At 42.9% G+C, this 20,847-nt stretch overlaps 1 protein-coding gene across 6 annotated transcripts in view; it reads left to right on the top strand.

Moving 5' to 3' along the window:
- The window catches only part of DYNC1I1 (dynein cytoplasmic 1 intermediate chain 1), a 267,273-nt gene that overhangs the window by 209,786 nt on the left and 36,640 nt on the right, over positions 1-20,847 (top strand). For all 6 annotated transcript variants that reach the window (XM_038391986.2, XM_038391988.2, XM_043509264.1 and 3 more), the window contains 2 exons: positions 1,213-1,346; positions 4,339-4,483. In XM_038391986.2, coding sequence (XP_038247914.1) covers positions 1,213-1,346; positions 4,339-4,483 — 279 coding nt within the window. The remainder of the gene's footprint in view (positions 1-1,212; positions 1,347-4,338; positions 4,484-20,847) is intronic.

Genomic DNA, 20,847 nt, shown 5'->3' with positions numbered 1-20,847 from the left:
TCTAGAAATATGGAGGCAAATTTTCAAAGAAGCATTGGTGTGTATGGCCACAAGGTGGCAGTTGTACATATGGGGGCAGATCCTCAGCTGATGTCAATTCTCAGAGTTCCATTAAAGTGATAGCTCCATGTAGACACCAGCTGAGGATCTGCCCTATAGAGATTTGCACCCACACAAGCATATGCATATTTGCTCCACATTGTTATGTCTATGAATTTGCTTGAATTTGTTTTGGCTCTTTTAACAAAGGCAAATGTTTTTCATGGGAGGATATATTGCAGCTAGTAAGGAATACTATAGAGCTGATTCTGCAGCCTTAACTCCCATCAAGCTTCAGTAAGACTTCTACTGGAAGGAAAGTCTACAGGATTGGGCCCTAAAAGACCAGTGACTTAGGAATTTTGAAAAGGGAAAAAATATCTGGCTAAAAACTATAAATGAAAATTGCTAAATCCATCATCTGCATTGTGGGTTCTTGAGTTACAGAATTTAAGCTTCAAAATCAAGTGGTTTTGAGTTGTGTATGTGCAAAAAAAAAATCTGCTTAAACTATATGCTAATAAAATAGAGTATCCACTCTCATGTTACTTCAAAACGTGGACACAGCTTATTTGGTTTGAAGCGTGGCTAGGGAAAGTGAAAGAAAATCAGCTCAGATGCTTGCAACTTGACAATAGAACCCAGAGCGAATGTTTATGGTTGCTACAGCAACCCCTTGAAAAATGCTGTTTAGAATGGCAATGGTGACATGACACTAACTTTCTAAATCGGTTCTACTGAGGTACAAATAGCATAGTTTGGTAAGTGTGCGGGGTGAATCTGATATTACTTGTGTTTCTTGGTAAACAATTGATTTCAAGAATGTTTGTAAATAGAAGGGTATTGTATGTTTTATTAGAGCCTGGGGCTGACAAGTGAAGCCATTAAGGTATTATCTTTAGTTTCTGCACCATTAGTTTTTAAATTCTCACCTGTCATCTCTGTCTGACTTAAGAAGATGTAGCACAGACTGATGAATTCCAGCCGCTTTGGAACCTGGGATATGCAGCAGTGTGAATGGGAGTGTCAAGCATCATGACTGGTGACATTGTGGTAGCTTCTTGTGATGTCCTATGCAAAATCAACACATCATTTAGCCAAATGATTGTATTCATTTAGAAAACAATTGCTGAATAACAAACACATAAAAATAACTCTGGACTGTTTTGATAGGAGAGCATGGAGCTGTCCTACAATAAATCCAAGCCGGTGGCAGTTACAGGAATGGCTTTCCCAACAGGAGACGTCAACAACTTTGTGGTTGGCAGCGAGGAGGGTACGGTCTACACAGCTTGTCGTCATGGAAGGTGATTTTCAGTACTGCTTACTTACAGCAGATCTTGTTTCTGTCTCTAGGAGGTGAGGCGGGTGCTAGTGTGTTGTGGAGAACAATAGGCCTCTTGGGTTGGTCCATTATTATCAGCACTGTTCGGGTTCTGTAGTTTTACACCATTACAGATAGATTAGTTTTACGATATTCAGATCTAAATTAGTCACAAGACAAGAGTAGGATATAATGCGCCCTCACCCCCACACCCAATGTTCATAACCCTTAGCTTCATCGTAGGTCTTCACTCTGGAGAGTCAGCCCACCTTGTTTGTTCAGTTACACCTCCAGACTCTTATTAATGGCAGGTAGAGATATTGTTTGTTAAAGGGCAAAATTCTAATCTTGCTCCTGTGAGTCTGGGGGTGGAGACAGAAGAAGGCAGAATGGCAGCAGCCCACAGAAGAGTCTCAGAGCTATTCTGCCTGCACAGGGCAGAATGGCTCCTGGGACGCTGAGACAGAACATTCAGTAGCACTCCTCACCATCTCCCACCTAGTGCCTTACGTGTGCTGGGGGTCTGGGTGCAAACCCAAGGTGGCTAACTGCTCCTCCTCAGCCTAGAACTTCCTTGCATGATATCTTCAGCCTGCCTTTTTCTAGCAGGTTACACTGGGGAGAAGCTTCTTATCCCATCTTCTCAGGAGTGCGCCTGCGTAACGCAGGACAAAATGTCGCCCAAACTGTATTACTGTTGGTTAGGGGTCTGATCCTGCAACCTGTACTCCCATTGACTTCTATGGCTGTTTTGCCTCAGTAAGCAGCACAGGATCGGGCCATTAACGATCTTCATAGGAAAGTGAGGCTTTCTTAAGCACAGTGTAAAGACTGCCCATTAGAATGTTTTCTAGCATTATAGGGAATCTACCCATGCACTGATCTTTCGAAGTATGAGCTATGACTCCAAGTATTTGATCAGAGGAGAGCCTTGGTGCGATGTACATTCTAACAATCATCTCCTATTCTTCACCCAATGTGGTGAAGGTGTAAATCCACTTCCATAATTTAAATGAGTTCCTTATTTTGCACCCTGTAAACTATTTCAGGATGCTGTTAGCAGCCAGAGGAATCTCCCCAGGGGCACTTCAAAGATCAGTTCCTCATGTTCATTAAAATGAATCTCAGCCATCTTGTGTGCTTGTGTTAACTGCTAACACTTTCATTGTGCAGCGTTCTTGAGAGCCTCTTGTAAAGAACAAGCTCTTCAGCTTTCCATTGGTGGGTTTACATTTTATTCAACACTTTGAAATGTATTAGGGTGATGTAGCTTCACATGCTGTTGTTTTCTATAATTCTAATGTCCAAATAATTTTCCTTAACGTTGATGCAGTGTTTAAAGAATGGACTCTCTGTTACATTTGTTCATAATATTAAACAATTAGTCTCTTTTTTTAAAGGATTATTTTCCCTTTTTTGCTGATAGTACAGCAACACTCAGTGTCTCTATCTAGGGGTTACAGTGATGGAGTGACTGATGGTTTGAATTAATCTTTGGCTGTTTGGATAAGTGAAAGCTGCCCAAAGTCATTTCTAATTTAGCACTTCTAATCTTTCAGATGTGCCTGTTTTGTCCTCCATCAGAGGAGGAAAGTGTCAGCTGCTCTTGCTTCTTTGCTACTCTTGCCTGTGTTCTGTTGGGAATGATTCCCAAACTGCATTTTATTTTCATCAATCCTCAATGCTCTCCATCACAACACAGTGCAGAAGGGAGCAAAATTCTGGAGAAAGCGGCATCTGGGAAAAATAGCTATCCAAGTCACTCTCCCCACATCCCCAGAACCTAGCTATAAAATATCCATCCAGCCCATTAACTCTGTGGAAAAAGGAGGTAGGGCTGGAGAAAAGACCACAATAAGACTGGCGGTAAATCAGCGCTTCCTCAGAGGTATTGCAGAATTCAACCACTGGCTGATAGCCAATGGCAATGCAGCTACTTGTTCAGCCATGTTGCCGTGGCTGATAGGGGTGTTTGAGGAGAGAGCCTGGAAAGGTTCCTTCTAATAGAGTTCTTGGCCTTGCCTTCTGGCTGCTCTGCATTTACTCTGGTGCTACTGAGAAGGGATAAGACTGCATGGACTTTGCGGCTGTGTTGGAGCCGGTGATATTTTGAATGAGTTTGTTCCTTTTGTGGTGTGACCGAAGGGGAGATGTTATTATTCTCTTTTCTTTGTACAGTGAGGCAGTGCAGTAAATTGATTTGGGTTGGTTGTTAACAGAGTGAGTAACACACTACGCATACGCTCTCTAATGAAGATTTACATTTTTTCCTTCTTTATAGCTGTTCTGGTCTTTCCTCAAGTGATCTGCATTTCATGTAATAAAAATGAGTTTATGAATGGGATTAGATAACAGAGTTGCATCCTAGAGCAGGGGACTGGACATGATGACCCAGGAGATCCCTTCCAGTTCTAGGTTCCTCTGAAATGGAAATCTTTTCTTTCAAACCAATAACTAGCCCATAGGACTTGGCGACAAATCCTGTTCACTTTAATCATATGAAGAGGATTTGCTTCTTGGTGAACTGGCCAGCTGCCATGAGAAGGTTATTTCAGATATTTAGAAAGAAAGGAAGTTGCTAATGGTATGTCTTTGTTATTTATGCATTTTGAATTTTAATGGCTAATTCCCATGATAATGGCTCACTCTGATTTATTTGGCTCTGTGAGTCTTCCTTTATTATTATTCATATTATTCTAAAGTACAGTATAGTTGATACTGTATATAAGTGCCACGTATGGATGTATTCTGCAGATTAAGGAAGTCTCAGTAAGTGAGGTTCTGGCCACCCCAGTGCATGAATTGTGCCCACAGCAGCAAGCCCCTAGAGACAAAGTCCGAACTGAAAGATGCTGAATTTTACAGATTGCATGATAGTTTACTAGGGAAACAGTGAGACAAGAACTTGAAGATAAAGAAAAAAGCCTAGTATTCAAAAGTCCCTGAATGTTAGTGTGTGTATTTTCTTTCTGCAGTAAAGCAGGAATTGGTGAAATCTTTGAAGGCCACCAAGGACCTGTCACGGGGATCAATTGCCACATGGCAGTGGGCCCAATCGACTTTTCCCATCTCTTTGTCACATCATCATTTGACTGGACAGTCAAGTTGTGGACCACAAAGGTGAGAGATCTGGGAGGGGACTGGATAGGCTTGCTTAGATAACTTTTATAGGCAAATATTGCCCATTTTTGTAGCTTATAATCAAGGCCTAATCTATTCCAACAGAAGGTTGCATCCGCTATTATTAAGTAATCATTGTTCCCCTCATATACTTTCCTTTTCCCTGTTGCTCAAGTTAACTGTTCAAACATTGCAAAAGAAGCACAGTATGAATTTGGGGAGTTGTTACATGAAAATGTCATTCTCAGAAATACTTTGAAACTTAAGCTTTAAATGAAGAATGTGTCTCATATGAAGGGATAATTTAGCTATGGCAATGCATGAGGACTCCGTGGCTAAAATTCATCCTTAGTATATCTGCCTCAGCTAAATTCATCCCAAGGTTTATACCATCCTCCGTAAGCAGCTTTTCCTTGCCTACACTTCTGCACCGTCCCCTGACAGAAGAAAGTCTATTGAGGGAGGATGTTGTGATGGCAAAATGCCACCCTAACCTACTGTTTACTGAGGACCTATAAGGGCCAGCACAGTCAAAAAGGTGGTGGCATTGTCTAAGAAGATGATCACCCCATCTCCTTCCCAGCCTCTGCTGATGGGATGCAGAGCCACCACAACCCCTAGCAGAATAGAGGGAGTCTATCTTCAACAACATCATGTGCCCTCCCTTGAGCAAATCCCCCTGGGATCAGGAACATCCAAGTTGGTGCTGAGAAATAAATGGTCCAGTTCCAGGTTCAGCAAATCCAGTTCAGTGAACCTGGCCCAATGGAGCTGCACCTGTAATAAACTCTGTCGTATAATAATTAGAATAAAATGCCATAGATCTAAAAGTACTTGACAAAATATAAATTAGGGTTAGTCACCAGAACAGCATTAGGGAAATCACTGGTGATGGAGTAAATGACTTGAATAATACTTTCTATCTCTAACAAATATGATTCTCTGACAGAAGTTGACATTTTCTGGCACTTACTAAAGAACTGCACTTCTGCAAACTGAATCAGAATGTACTACTAATGTTTTTGACTTTGGTTACAGTTTGTGTTGTTTTGTATTACAGTTCACAAAGTGACCAACCCAGTATTCCATATGCAGGCCAAACTCCTAGAGTTAATAATATGCAAATAGTAAACCAAGGTGTTGTCACAGAAGGAGGGTTGTTGCCTTCTGACTAGAGGAAGCCCTGAGGAGATTTAATGTAGTTATTATCAGTTGTAAAATCTATACACACTATACATGTACATGTCCAGGGATGTATTGTGTACAGACCTCCCACAGAGAGATTATTTTGCGCAACAAAAATGGCCATACAGTTTGGTGAAACTAAGCAGCTGCAAACCCCATCTTTAGTAGTATTGTCTTGGTATAGGATAACCAAAGTGAGGGGAAAAATATGAAGTTAATTAAATAGACCAGGCTACCTTCATTGTGGGAGCTGGATGAAAAACAAAATCTAAACAAGTGTGTGTGGTAAAAGGTAAATTAGGTTAATATTCTTGCTGATGAAATTATCTAAATTGTGTTGTTATCATTCAGTAAGTAGAGATTTGTTTTAGAAATGTCTGATTTTAATCTTGGCAATGTCTTTAAGAATTGCTGATATTGTTTGGCTCACATCTTGAGCTGCACCCAACAATATTCCAGTGTTGGAAACTGACCCAACCAGGAAACATCTCAGAATGTTTTCCTCAAAGGCATCATGATTGGGAAATGATGGTATAGATGCATAGCAAATGTAACTACAAAACGGGCTAGAGGCAGGTCATGTGACAGCATTACCCTCTAAATAGAAATGGAGCTACCTCGATACTTGGCAGTTATTTGAATCCTCCTTATGCAAAGGCTTAATTATATGTTTGTTAAAACATATAATCTCAGTGCCTGATCCAATGTCCATTGTAGACAATGGGAGTATTTTCAATGACATTAGTGATCAGAGCTGCCATGTTTTGCACTGCTCCATTCTGACATCGTATGGAAATTAACAACTTAATTTGTATGATTGTAAATAATTTGCATGTAACCCTAAACTTCATTTTATAGTCAACAGACCCTGCCCCAACTTGCGATGGGGATGGGATATGGAACTGTTCAAAACTTAGCAGCTGTAACAAACATTCTGGCACATGTCTGGAGGATTGGTGGGTGCCAGAGGGGTCTGGGGGTAGCTAGGTGATGGATAGAGGCTGTTTGAAGGGGTAGCTGGGTGGAATATCTGGTGCTGGGTGGAAGGCTCGTGGGAGTGCCTGGAGTGGCTGTCCAGAGGGAGGCAACTGGGGACTTGGTGGAAATATGGTCAATTGGTATCTGGAGGTGGCTGGGTGAGGCTGATTGGTGAATGGGTGGGAATCTCAGTGGGTGTGTCTGGTGTCTACAGGTACCTGGGTAGAAGAGATGGGGGATGACTAGGAGCTGGATGGGGGGTAGATGGTGAACGGTGCTGGGGTAGCTGAGTGGGGGTGACTGATGGTTGGGTAGGAGCTGGGTGGGGGTATCCAGTGTCTCTGGGTCGAGGGAATGGGGGATCACTGGGAGCTGAATTGGGGGATAGGTGGCAAGTGCTGTCTGAGAATGTCTGGGGTGACTAAAGCTGGGGCGTCTAGGGGAGTCTGGACCCCATGTTGGACCCTCACCTTCTGCCCCATCCACTTCTGCTTGGTTTTGCTGCTGCCTCCTCTTCCCAACACCCCCTCCCACTTAGATCCAATAAGGGGAGCAGCCAGGGGGGAGCCAGAAAGACCACCCAGAGGCCTGCTCAGCAGTCGCTACAGTTGCCCCTAGTGGCTCGTAGCCACAACTACAGAGGGTTCCTGAAGCTCAACTGAAAGCGTGACATCTCAGCGAGGCTGCACTGTGGGGTACCAAATACATGGTTGTCATGTGGGATGCATGATATTTGACAGACAGGTCAGTAGGTGTTGAATTTGTCCATAAGGGCCTGATTCATCAGTCACTTTAATGAAATTACGCCAGGGATGAATACGACGTTTTATCTTAGGTAGTTGTCCTATAGAACACTTTACAAATAAAACCACAGTATTCTAGAATACTGGTCTAAAACTGCAATAGCACTATTGTAGAGTGTTTTGGACACAGAAAATAACAGTGCTGATAGTGGTCCACAGTCCATCATCCCTAATCCAATGCCAAAATGTTTGAATCAAATCCTGCTGAATACAATAATTTAACAAAGAACTAAATTCATATCTGTAATAGGTGACCTTATGGTTCACTGTTCAGGAGAAGGCTCCCATGGTAGACAGCTACCTTTTATAGCGGCTCCCTTTTAAAACTTTAATCTGCTCGGGAATCCAGCCAAACTGAGACACGAGACCTGTGCAGAAATGCCAGTCTATACTTCCTTTTCCTTCTCATTTAACCACTGCAATATTTTGTTTGCATATCATTTGGTTAATTCTCTTGTTTGCGGTTAGTACTATATTCTGCAGCGAGAATTTAAACCTTTTAAATCACACTGTTCCCATTAAGGGCCTGATCCAAACCAATTGAAAAGTCATTGGAAAGGCATCTATTGACTTCAGTGACTTTTGGTTCATCCCTTCAAATAGTTTGATTGTCTACCAATAAATCAGTGGGTTAATTTTAATTATTAAGTGCTGATGATGCTTTACGATGGTTACTCAACATTGCTTTTGCCCTTTGCTCCTTATTTGTCAGATCACTCTTTTTCAGCATTCAAAGACTTCTGAGTTTGTTTGTTCATACAGATGCTGTCTTAGCCCTGGTCTACACTAGGCGTTGAGGTCGAATTTAGCAGCGTTAAATCGATGTAACTCTGCACCCGTCCACATGACGAAGCCCTTTTTTTCGACTTAAAGGGCTCTTAAAATTGATTTCCTTACTCCACCTCCGACAAGGGGATTAGCGATGAAATCGGTTTTGCTGGGTCGAATTTGGGGTACTGTGGACGCAATTAGATGGTATTGGCCTCTGGGAGCTATCCATTGCTCCATTGTGACCGCTCTGGACAGCACTCTCAACTCAGATGCACTGACCAGGTAGAGGCATGCGAACTTTTGAATTTCAGTTTCCTGTTTGGCCAGTGTGGCAAGCTGCAGGTGACCATGCAGAGCTCATCAGCAGAGGTGACCATGATGGAGTCCCTGAATCGCAAAAGAGCTCCAGCATGGACCGAACGGGAGGTACGGGATCTGATCGCTGTATGGGGAGAGGAATCCGTGCTATCAGAACTACGTTCCAGTTTTCGAAATGCCAAAACATTTGTGAAAATCTCCCAGGGCGTGAAAGACAGAGGCCATAACAGGGACCCGAAGCAGTGCCGCGTGAAACTTAAGGAGCTGAGACAAGCCTACCAGAAAACCAGAGAGGCCAACGGCTGCTCCGGGTCAGAGCCCCAAACATGCTGCTTCTATGATGAGCTGCATACCATTTTAGGGGGTTCAGCCACCACTACCCCAGCTGTGTTGTTTGACTCCTTCAATGGAAATGGAGGCAACACGGAAGCAGGTTTTGGGGACGAGAAAGACGATGATGATGAGCTTGTAGATAGCTCACAGCAAACAAGCAGAGAAACCAGTTTTCCCGACAGCCAGGAACTGTTTCATACCCTGGACCTGGAGCCAGTACCCCCCGAACCCACCCAAGGCTGCCTCCCGGACCCACCAGGTGGAGAAGGGACCTCTGGTGAGTGTACCTTTTAAAATACTATACAAGATTTAAAAGCCAGCATGTTTAATGATTAATTTTCCCTGGCATTCGTGACTCTCCTGGATATACTCCCAAAGCCTTTGCAAAAGGTTTCTGGGGAGGGCAGCCTTATTCCATCCACCATGGTAGGACACTTTACCACTCTAGGCCAGTAGCACGTACTCGGGAATCATTGTAGAACAAAGCATTGCAGTGTATGTTTGCTGGTGTTCAAACAACATCCGTTCTTTATCTCTCTGTATTATCCTCAGGAGAGTGATATCATTCATGGTCACCTGGTTGAAATAGGGTGCTTTTCCTTAGGGGATATTCAGAGGTGCCCGTTCCTGCTGGGCTGTTTGCCTATGGCTGAACAGAAATGTTCCCCGCTGTTAGCCACGCGGTGGGGGGAGGCAAAATGTGACCTTGTAACGAAAGCACATGTGCAATGTATGTAATGTTAACAGCAAGGTTTACCGTGAAAGAGTGTACCCATTGTTCTATAAAATGTGTCTTTTCAAATACCACTGTCCCTTTTTTTTTCTCCACCAGCTGCATGTGTTTCAAGGATCACAGGATCTTCTCCTTCCCAGAGGCTAGCGAAGATTAGAAGGCGAAAAAAACGCATTCGCAATTAAATGTTCTCTGAGCTCATGCTGTCCTCCCACACTGACAGAGCACAGACGAATACATGGAGGCAGACAATGTCAGAGTGCAAGAAAGCACAAAATGACCGGGAGGAGAGGTGGTGGGCTGAAGACAGTAAGTGGCGGGCTGAAGAGAGGGCTGAAGCTGAAAGGTGGCGGCAGCGTGATGAGAGGAGGCAGGATTCAATGCTGAGGCTGCTGGAGGATCAAACTAATATGCTCCAGCGTATGGTTGAGCTGCATGAAAGGCAGCAGGAGCACAGACCGCTGCTACAGCCCCTGTGTAACCAACCGCCCTTCTCCCCAAGTTCCATAGCCTCCTCACCCAGATGCCAAAGAACGCGTTGGGGGGGCCTCTGGCCACCCAGCCACTCCACCCCAGAGGATTGCCCAAGTAACATAAGGCTGGCATTCAATAAGTTTTAAACTTTTAAAGTGCTATGTGGCCTTGTCCTTCCCTCCTCCACCACCCCTCCTGGGCTACCTTGGTAATTATCCCCCTATTTGTGTGATGAATTAATAAAGAATGCATGAATGTGAAGCAACAATGACGTTATTGCCTCTTCAAGCGGTGATCCTAGGGAGGTGGGGAGGGTGGTTAGCTTACAGGGAAGTAGAGTGAACCAAGGGGTGTGGGGTTTCATCAAGGAGAAACAAACAGAACTTTCACACCGTAGCCTGGCCAGTCATGAAACTGGTTTTCAAAGCTTCTTTGATGCGCACCACACTCTCTTGTGCTCTTCTAACCCCCTGGTGTCTGGCTGTGCGTAACCAGCAGCCAGGCGATTTGCCTCAACCTCCCACCCCGCCATAAACGTCTTCCCCTTACTCTCACAGATATTGTGGAGCGCACAGCAAGCAGTAATAACAGTGGGAATATTGGTTTCGCTGCGAGTCAGTAAACTGCGCCAGCATGCTTTTAAATGTCCAAATGCACATTCTAATACCATTCTGCACTTGCTCAGCCTGTAGTTGAACAGCTCCTGACTACTCTCCAGGCTGCCTGTGTATGGCTTCATGAGCCATGGCATTAAAGGGTAGGCTGGGTCCCCAAGGATAATTATAAGCATTTCAACATCCCCAACGGTTATTTTCTGGTCTGGGAATAAAGTCCCTTCCTGCGGCTTTTGATACAGACCAGAGTTCCTGAAGATGCGAGCGTCATGTACCTTTCCTGGCCATCCCACACTGATGTTGGTGAAACGTCCCTTGTGACGCTTGCAGCACTATTGAAAAGTACCCCTTGCAGTTTATGTACTCGCTGGCTTGGTGCTCCGGTGCCAAGATAGGGATATGGGTTCCGTCTATGGCCCCACCACAGTTAGGGAATCCCATTGCAGCAAAGCCATCCACTATGACCTGCACATTTCCCAGGGTCACTCCCCTTGATATCAGCAGATCTTTGATTGCGTTGGCTACTTGCATCACAGCAGCCCCCACAGTAGATTTGCCCTCTCCAAATTGATTCCCGGCTGACCGGTAGCTGTCTGGTGTTGCAAGCTTCCACAGGGCTATTGCCACTCGCTTCTCAACTGTGAGGGCTGCTTTCATCTTGGTATTCTTGCGCCTCAGGGCAGGGGAAAGCAAGTCACAAAGTTCCGTGAAAGTGCCCTTATGCATGCGAAAGTTTCGCAGCCACTGGGAATCATCCCAGACCTGCAACACTATGTGGTCCCACCAGTCTGTGCTTGTTTCCCGGGCCCAGAATCAGCATTCCACCGCATGAGCCTGCCCCATTAGCACCATGATGCCCACATTGCCAGGGCACGTGCTTTGAGAGAAGTCTGTGTCCATGTCCTCATCGCTCTCGTAACCGTGCTGACGTCGCCTACTCGCCCGGTTTCGCTTTGCCAGGTTGAGTTTTTACTCAAGATAAAAGGCGCAAAATGATTGTCTGCCCTTGATTTTACGGAGGGAGGGAGGGAACGGGGGCCTGACGATATGTACCCAGAACCACATGCGACAATGTTTTAGCCCCATCAGGCACTGGGATTTCTACCCAGAATTCAAATGGGCAGTGGAGACTGCGGGAACTGTGGGATAGCTACCCACCGTGCAAAGCTCCGGAAGTCTACGGTTGCCTCAGTACTGTGGACACAGTCCGCCAACTACATGCACTTAGAGCATTTGTGTGGGGACACACACACTCGACTGTATAAAAACGCTTTCTACAAAACCGACTTCTATAAATTCAACTTAATTTCGTAGTGTAGACATACCCTTAATCTCATGCATATTATCCTCCTTGGTCCTGAAATTCAATTCCTTTATTTTTAAAGCTTCAGAGTCACTGTCCAATTGCAAAGCGAAACATGAAACCTATGTGTTTCTATTGTCTATTGACGTTGTGAAGCACCCTGAGTGCTTATGGGAAAGGCACTTGGGTGGTGCGAGTTTGACTGATAGATTGAAATCACTAGCTCCCTTAAAACAATCTGGCGTGACATTTTATAATCTGCCCTAGCGGTTAACACACTCTTCCATTCACTGAAAGGCAGAGTTCAGACAAATAACTGAGAAAGACATCCTCAACTAGCTGAGAAATGAAGATTCTGTGGGTATCAATGATAAAATGTCCAAGTAATCACACATCAGATTATTCAATAATTATATCACCTTTTTAATGCTTCTGTTAGCACCCAGAGAAATATCATAGCTGGAATAAATGTCTTTTGTTAAGGTAGTGACAGAACCAGAACGAAGGGGAGGGTGATAAAAAATAATGTATACTCCTGGCTCTTTGACATCAGTGGCACCATGTGACTCTCGGTGAAGGGAATGGAAGGTTTGCCATTGACACATGAGAGCATGCCATGTCCTGTAAGAACCTGGGATCCAGAACAGTCAAAATGGAGGGGCCAGTGGGAAAAGCTCTGCTGAGCCTTGTCCTTAATTAGATATTGTCTGTACGGTGCCTTGAAGATGTAAAGTGTTTTGGAAAGGCTAAGCATAATTGGTTATTTAATTAATTAAAGCTCCTGTTGATTAGATAATTAATAAATGCTGTGTTGTTAAATAATGCAATATAAGTATCATTAGTATTCTGACTGTGATTGCTGTGCAGAGTGGGGGTTATGCCATGAGAAGAAAGCAGGACTGGATTTCTTGGGGCTTATCAGGACAGTGCATTATTCTGCCATAAGGAGACTTTAGCTGCAGACTTGAGGAAGTTTTCTGTACTTGCTACTGGGGAGAGATTATACGGGCTGGAAGAAGAGCTGGATTTTGACTTCCCTTTCCAGTCTCACCCATCTCTCCCAGTTCTTACCCTTCAACTCTGCTAGAAGCATGGGGAAGCTGCGTATGGTTGATACACTGTTCTCCATTTGTGTCTTTGTCTAACGCATGACCAGAAGGGGTAGCTGAGTAGAAGAGAGGTTGTATGTGTTAGAGCATTCTCCTAATCCATACTTGTGTCCCCGCCTTTGCCTTATTTTTAATCAGAATGGAAAATGCTGATCATTAGACTGAGAGAAAATGTGGAGTTGACAGGCCGTCAGGATCACCCCCACACTGCTGGCAGTTTTGTCTTCCTTCTTTTGCACCATTTGTAGCCTCTTCTGTCCATCCTCCTTTCATGCCTGTATTACATCTTCCTTCCAGTTCCCTTTGCTTGCCTGTTATCCCCTTGTTCTCCTGGGCTGCTCCAATCCACAGTCTATTGTGCTGGGCTGGGCTGGTACACTTCATTTTAAACAGTGGAACAAAGTTATACATTTCAGTTTGGGCTCAACATGCAAAAACTTCACAATGGACTGTGGATCAGATGCACAGAAAGGCCTGGGCAGTTATTGGAAGACAGCGGCAGCTGGTGTGAGATTAGGGGAGGCACATGGCAGTTGAGGAGGAAAGCTGCTGAGGTGGGATATTTCTGCTTCAGGCAGGAGTCTTGGTAGCCAGATGTTGGTGTAGTTTACACTTTGTAAGTGGCTGTCAGGGGAATAGCAAAGCAACCAACAGGGGATTTGCTTTCTTACAACTTCCTATAGCCTCCCTTTGGTTGCTTTTCCTGATATGACCCCTCCTTCCACATCTTGGAGCAAATGACACCAACCTGTACTTTCACACCATCTTCCCAGTCTGTAGCTTGAATCAACACTTACATCAGTTTTGAATTTGGCCTGGAGACTGAACAGCCGTCTCATACCGAGAAGTGGTCCCCTCCCGGAAGCATATCAATGGGATGATGTGAAAAAGGTTGCACTGCTGCTGCTGCCTGTGTCCTGCCAAGAATGAATCTGAATAGTAATAAAAAAAAAAATGACAATACAACCCATGCAGTAGAACAAACATACTCAGATGGAAATTGCTGTAGCAGAATGAATCAGAAAAATTGAATTATTATGTGAGTTAGTCAATAAAAAAACAATTTATTCATAAAATGTCCATATTTTTTAAGTATACTAGTACACAAATTTTTAATAGTTTTAATTTTTACTTTTCTAGATAATTAAGTGATTATTGGACAAGGATGTAGAAATCTGATTAGCTGACGTTGATTTGATCTAGTATAATACCAATTAAACAAACGGAAGTCAGTGTCAGCTCCTTAGGTTTCTTATCGACTAACTCACATTTACTGATATAAGTACAGAAAAAAGTAAATAGCATTTGTGATAAAAGTACAATAAACTTAACAAAACCATTGGAGCAACTTATCAAGAGAGGTGGTGGTTCCTCCACCATTGGGAATTTTAAAAGCAAGATGTTTTTCTAAAACATAAACACCAGTTCAAACAGGTGTTAATTCAGGAAGTCCTATGGCCTGTATTCCGCAGGTCAGACTGGATGATCACAATGGTCCTTTCTGGCCATATAATCTATGAATCTATGAAAACAATTATACTTGACATTCTATTAAGCAAGAATGCTACTTTTGTCAGTCAGACAGAATACAGGTTGGTACTAATGGTACAGTACGTAGAACTTAGTCCACTGCATCATTTTTTTCCTTTTTTATTTTAATTTCTAATAATTTCCTAGACCATAAATTGCCTGGAACTGAATATTCCGATGGGATACTCACCTCCTGCTTTAATAATTAATATTTCATTTCCCCTGCATGTGCTTTCTCACCAAAGCTATTGCTTTCATGCTTTTTCATGGAGCTACCGGAACTCACTCAGCAGGTAAGCACACCAACCTTTCAGCTCTGGAAACTCTGGTTCAGGCCTCTGTGGCATTAGGTAGGAACATTGAAATTGAGTTGGGAGGGCTCCTCCTATCCTTAGAGGACATTTGTCCATATCACAAAACCACAAGTTTGTAATTTCTGTTCTAGAAGTGGACAGATCTTTAATTTAAAACAGGAAAAGCAGTTAATTCAGTGGGAGCCTTGGCGGTCCACACAAAGTTGTATTGTTGAGCTGTGTGAGAAACCCATCTGATTACTTATGCTATTACTGGCACTAACTCACATCCTTAGGGACTAATCCTGAAATCCTCACTCATGCATTGACCCATTAGGGTCAATAAACATCCTCAGCCCCAATAGATTGCTTTGCAAAGCTGAAGTGTTGCAAAGATTCCTTGAAAATGGCCTAGGTAGCCTGTTGAGTATTCCTCTTTCAAAGGGAAATCCCTGGGGGGTGGAAAGCTAATATAGTGGGCTCTATATTACCTCCATTTATTAGCCTTCGGCACAAGGAGTTGTGCTGGGGAAGGAGGTGTGGCTGGAGCACATTGTGCGTCAGCAAGCCATGACTACCAGTATGGCTCTTGAGGGCGTTCAAAGGTAGCTGTAGGTTATAGCCCAGGGACTGCTCTAACTTGTGCCTACAACCAGTTCATCCCCAGACAGCTTCATGGACTGAGGAAATGCAGAGGTGTTATAAAGACACCTTCCCCCCCCCTTGTGCCTACACTGAGTGCCCCTGGGCCTAGGATTAGGGCCAGTGAAACTATTTGGGTGAGTGAGGGTTGCATGCTCAGGTCTGTAATCCATAACTTTTACTAATCGTAAAAAAAAAATCTTTATCTTGGAATATATCTCACAGCAGAAAGAGGTGTGGGGTGAGACAGGTCTACATTTCAACCTTTTACAGTATATAATGTCAGTTAGGAGGGTGATATATTTTTTTACATCATTTCTATACCAGCAAAAGCCTTAGTGTAACACAAGAACAAAAGCACTCTTGCCAGTATAAACTGTGTCTCCACTAGAAGGGTTTGCTGGTATAACTTTTGCTATTCTGGCAACCTTTTAGAATATAGACCAAACCTAAGTGACCTGAATCCACTGAAACTGTGATGCTCCCCACAAAATGTTGCTTCCTTTTGTCTTCCACATTCTCCTTCCAGCCCTCTTGGATGCTGTGAACTTACATACCCCAAAAAACTTTGTCCCCATTCTCTCTCTGAATGGACTCCTTAACCATCCTCCAGTCTCCCACAGATTACAGTGGAGTTGTGTCCATTTAGCCCAGTGGCAAATTTGACCTTATTTTTTCATGGATGGACAGCTACATCACATCCCCTAGATTACCAACTGAGATCCAGTGGCACTAAGAATCCTTCCTTAATCTGCCCCTAAGAAGTATATTTCTATTTAAGACTTCATCTCTTTAACAGAAGTAATTAAAACTGCTAATCACTGCGTATGCTCACTGAATCAGATTATAGATTAAAACAAAGGGTGATAACGTTATCATGCTGGATTTCATGGAAATGTTCTGTTTGCCATGTGAGTTCAGGAATTTGAATTTTGTCCAAGACCAAAGCAATGAATGATTTTGCTTCAGAGCTCGCTTTTTGTCAAAAAGCCAAACTGACTTGGGGAAGAGGGTGGAGCTGCCTGTTCAGACAGGATTTTTAGTTTTTGCCCTTTACCTCTGGAGCCAGAGGTCTGGCTCTCATCCAGCCATACGAAAAGAAGATTATGGTATTTTCTAGGTAATTTTAAGGAGCAAAACCAAAGTGAAGTCAGGTGGTTTCAAGGCAGCATTGAATTTTTCACATTAAGTGTTTCTCATGATTTTGGTTTTCGGTGTAACTCTATTTTAAATAGTGACAGGAAAATATGCTTCAGCAGATAGGCATATTCCAAACTCCGTTTCTTCTTGCTTATGAAGCATCTTGTGAACAAATCTCCATGTAAGAAAATAAAATAGGAATTTTGTGAGAGGTGGGGCTGGTGAGATGAGCCAAATTCTGCCTGAGAATGTACTTGTGTAAATTCTGTTGTAATCAGTGGAAGCTTCATGCACATATCGAGAGCAGAAGTTAGTGTTAGGGATTCATCAACTGACACAAAATTAAGTCCCAATCCCATTGAAGTCAACAGCAAAACTCTCATTGACTACAGTGGTGCAGAATCAGCTTGCAACTATGAATGAAGTATTTCAGAATAATTAAGACTATATACAAAAAAAATAAAAAATTTATAATATACCTAATCAACAAAATTTTTCCTCCATCTCCTACCTTGTTAAATACAGCAGTCCCAGTTGTGCTCTTTGAAATATTTTGTTATTAGAAAGAAGGGAAATGTGTTCAGAATCCTACAAAATGGGGTTCTCTTCAGTAATAATTAAACTCAGAGTCTGCAGTTGCTGACCCAGGAAAACTCTGCAGACCTCTTGATCCTACCAGCCACAAAGACTAATCCTGATGGCTCAGTGTAAACTGCTGTTTGGCCACATTAGAGATTTGTCAATATTCCCCACCCTCCAGAGTGCAGATTCTAGCAAGTGGCATGTTGAGAATGAAATAACAGGGCTGCTGAGAAGACATAATAATTCCCCGAGCACAAGTGTGATACCAGATTGGCCACCCCAGGATGAAATTGTATTTTCTATTTTTTAAAAAGAAACAACTGGGCTTTGAGGGGCCTGATCGCGAATGTTCCTTCCTCCTTTCCAGTGATAACCATGGTGTTGTAATAACTGTGGTCATGATCCTTTGTAACTGCATCCATGCGATCCTGCATCCCTGCCTCATTTCTCCACTCCATCATCATTGCCTATTATCCACAGCACAGAGCAGGAAGAGGAGCAAGGTGGTGGGGGTGCTGCAGAATGACTCAGGCAATGGTTGCAGAAGTGGAGCATAGCCATAACCATCACCATAGAAGAGGAAAGGCTTACTACAAGGCCTAGTCATTTATCTGTTGGCAAAAGAGGAGAAGAGGAGGCAGAGAAAAGGGGGACAGAATGGTGGTGGTAGGAAATCCAAGACATTCTGTGTTTCTAAGTCAGATGGGGGAGGTGAGTGAGCTACCTAATCAAACAGCAATAGCAACATATTTCCCTAAGCAAAATATTCCTCCTCAAGGCTTTATTCTTGGCATCTGGAGTGCCCAGGTTATAGGCAGCCCAGGCTATAGTCCTTTCCTTAACAACCTGGGGCCTGATCCAATAAAAGATTTCAATGGGCGTTGGCTCAAGATCTAGTTGAAAAGCTCTGATTCCTCTCCTGTCTAGCTGCCAGTGAGGTGCTTTTACACAGTCCTCCGCTTTTCTCTGAGTATCTCATTGGGTCTTGGTCTCCATTCCTGCATCATGACTCCACCCTCTCTACCAGCAGATAATCTAAGGTGGAAGTTAGCTCCCTAACTGTTGATATGAGAATAGGATGCCGCATTAGATGTTCTTAATGGTCCTTCAGATATTCTGAACAGAATGTGGTGGTTGTTTTGCTGAGGCAGCCAGAGTAGTCTTTGGTGCTCCCACATTGTGGGAGTCAGAAGACAAGTTCCTCAAAGTGCTGGCCCCTCTGGCTCCACCTCCTGAGCACCCTCCCTCATGCAACAGTATCCAAGAAAGGCCCCTCCCTACACCTCCTCAAATCCTGCTCTTCCCTCCCCCTTTAGTGAGCATACTGGTTCCATTGTGAGAGGGCCCTCTGTATGCGAGGGAGATGAGGAAGGATTCTCCGCTAAACAAAGAATGCACTAAGCCATAATCTTCGTAATGTCAGCCAGATAAAGCCAACTCTGGCCAATAGCTTCCAGTATGTCCCAGAGCCTTTCTCTGAAAGAACAAAAACATTTCCACAGACAGGATGATGAGCTGAGTAAATTGTAAATCAGTCTGCGATGCAGTTAAGGCACAGTCATGGGACCTTCCATGATGCAGAATAAAACAGGTATGATCGGTGGGGCTACATGCTGATTTCTGTAGTAACAAGATAAGGATAATACATTTTGAACTTTTTGAATAATGAGATTCAAATTTATCATTTGATATAATATTGTAATGAGTCATTTACATAAAGGTAAGAGCTGCAAGAAAAATTGTTTGAGAAAAATAGTCCTTTAAAATAAATCAGTGGCTAAAATGCATAGTGTAGTAGGCATATGGAAAAGTGCCGACTTAATAAAAGGATGCTTTTAAAAATAAAAGGTTGAAAACCCCCACTAAAGCTTAGCTGATGAATTCAGCAGTTTTGAAGAAACATGGCCCAAGTGCAATTAGCCAGCTAGAAACAATCTGCCAGTATAGCAAAGGTATGCTGAAATCCCGGTCCTCTTGAAATCAATGGCAAAACTCCCATTGACTTCAGCAGAGTCAGAATTTCACCCAAAATTGCCTTTTTCAAAAATAAGTGGATTTGGCTCAAGACATTGCTTTCATCTATTTGTTCTATATGTAAGAATGATAATGGGGGCTGAAACTTAAGAATGCAAGCTCATCAAGTTTCAATTCCAGTTGTTTCATAACATTAGCCATATGGTAGGTTTACAGCTTGTAAGTCAGAAGTTCAAGCAATTTAAAATGGTGTTAAAATAAACTTTACATGGACTCACATTTTAACTGTTCCTAGAAGAACTGGTTTGTAGTGATAAATGTGATCTTGCAAATGAGTGTTCATAGGAGTAAGGACAACTCGCATAACTAAGAGTTGACAGGCCTGGGCCCTTTGTCAGTGGGTTTTCAGTAAAGTCTGAGGCCCCAGTCCTGCACTTGTGCACTATGAGTAGTTCCACTGAGGTCAATAGAACTACTCACAGTGCGTAAAATTAAGCATGGGCCTTACTGGTGGCTTGTGTAGAAAGGCTACCCAGTATTTATTTCTTCTCAAACGAAGGGATGCAGTTCACAGACTTACATTCCCATAACATGTTTTCCAATAATAAGCTAGTGATTGGTTAACCAGGCTACCTTCGCTTTTTGCGAGGGTGGTATTGCTTATCTCCCTGTCCCATGCAGACCTGCATTCGGATTCATTAATATGAGTCTCATTTTCTGAATGGTTTGGATGCTTCTTAAATGTACATTATTCTGGCTGTCCAGATTTTAGCCCTGACTTCCGTTTTGCATGAGTAGATCTTCACTATCACGGTAATGCTAATGCTTAGCGCTTAGACAGTGCTTTTCATCCATCAATCTCAAAGCACTGTACAAAGGAAGGTAGGTATCATTAATCCCACTTAACAGTTGGAAACATTGAGCCATATAGAGTGAAGTGACTTGCCAAAGGTCACCCAGTAGTCAGAGTCAAGAATAGAACACAGGTCTCCTGACTCTCTTTTCAGTACCTTATCCTCTGGATTGTGCTGGTCATTATTTGGTAAATATATTGCTGGAGCTAAAAGGTCATAAAAAGTGAATGACAGAATAAAATAAGAATAAATCCAATTTCAGTATTTCTTAAAAATTAAATGTTGATTGCAATCTACTGTGGATAGATTTTGTGCCTCTTAATCACATGGCATTTTGTGACATTTATGGTCTGTAGTACTATATTTGTAGTGTATTTTCTGTGCATGAGAAAAATATTTGCCCATCAGCAATTGGGTGGACTTTGTTTCCTTTAAACACACTATTTTATACTACTGTTAGAAACAGTTGGAAACATTGAGCCATATAGAGTGAAGTGACTTGCCAAAGGTCACCCAGTAGTCAGAGTCAAGAATAGAACACAGGTCTCCTGACTCTCTTTTCAGTACCTTATCCTCTGGATTGTGCTGGTCATTATTTGGTAAATATATTGCTGGAGCTAAAAGGTCATAAAAAGTGAATGACAGAATAAAATAAGAATAAATCCAATTTCAGTATTTCTTAAAAATTAAATGTTGATTGCAATCTACTGTGGATAGATTTTGTGCCT

This window comes from Dermochelys coriacea, chromosome 2 (genome assembly GCF_009764565.3).
Source record: "Dermochelys coriacea isolate rDerCor1 chromosome 2, rDerCor1.pri.v4, whole genome shotgun sequence".
NCBI classification, from domain to species: Eukaryota; Metazoa; Chordata; order Testudines; family Dermochelyidae; genus Dermochelys; species Dermochelys coriacea.
The sequence above is the reverse complement of the archived record's forward strand: the minus strand, read 5'-3'. Positions and strand labels throughout refer to the sequence as shown.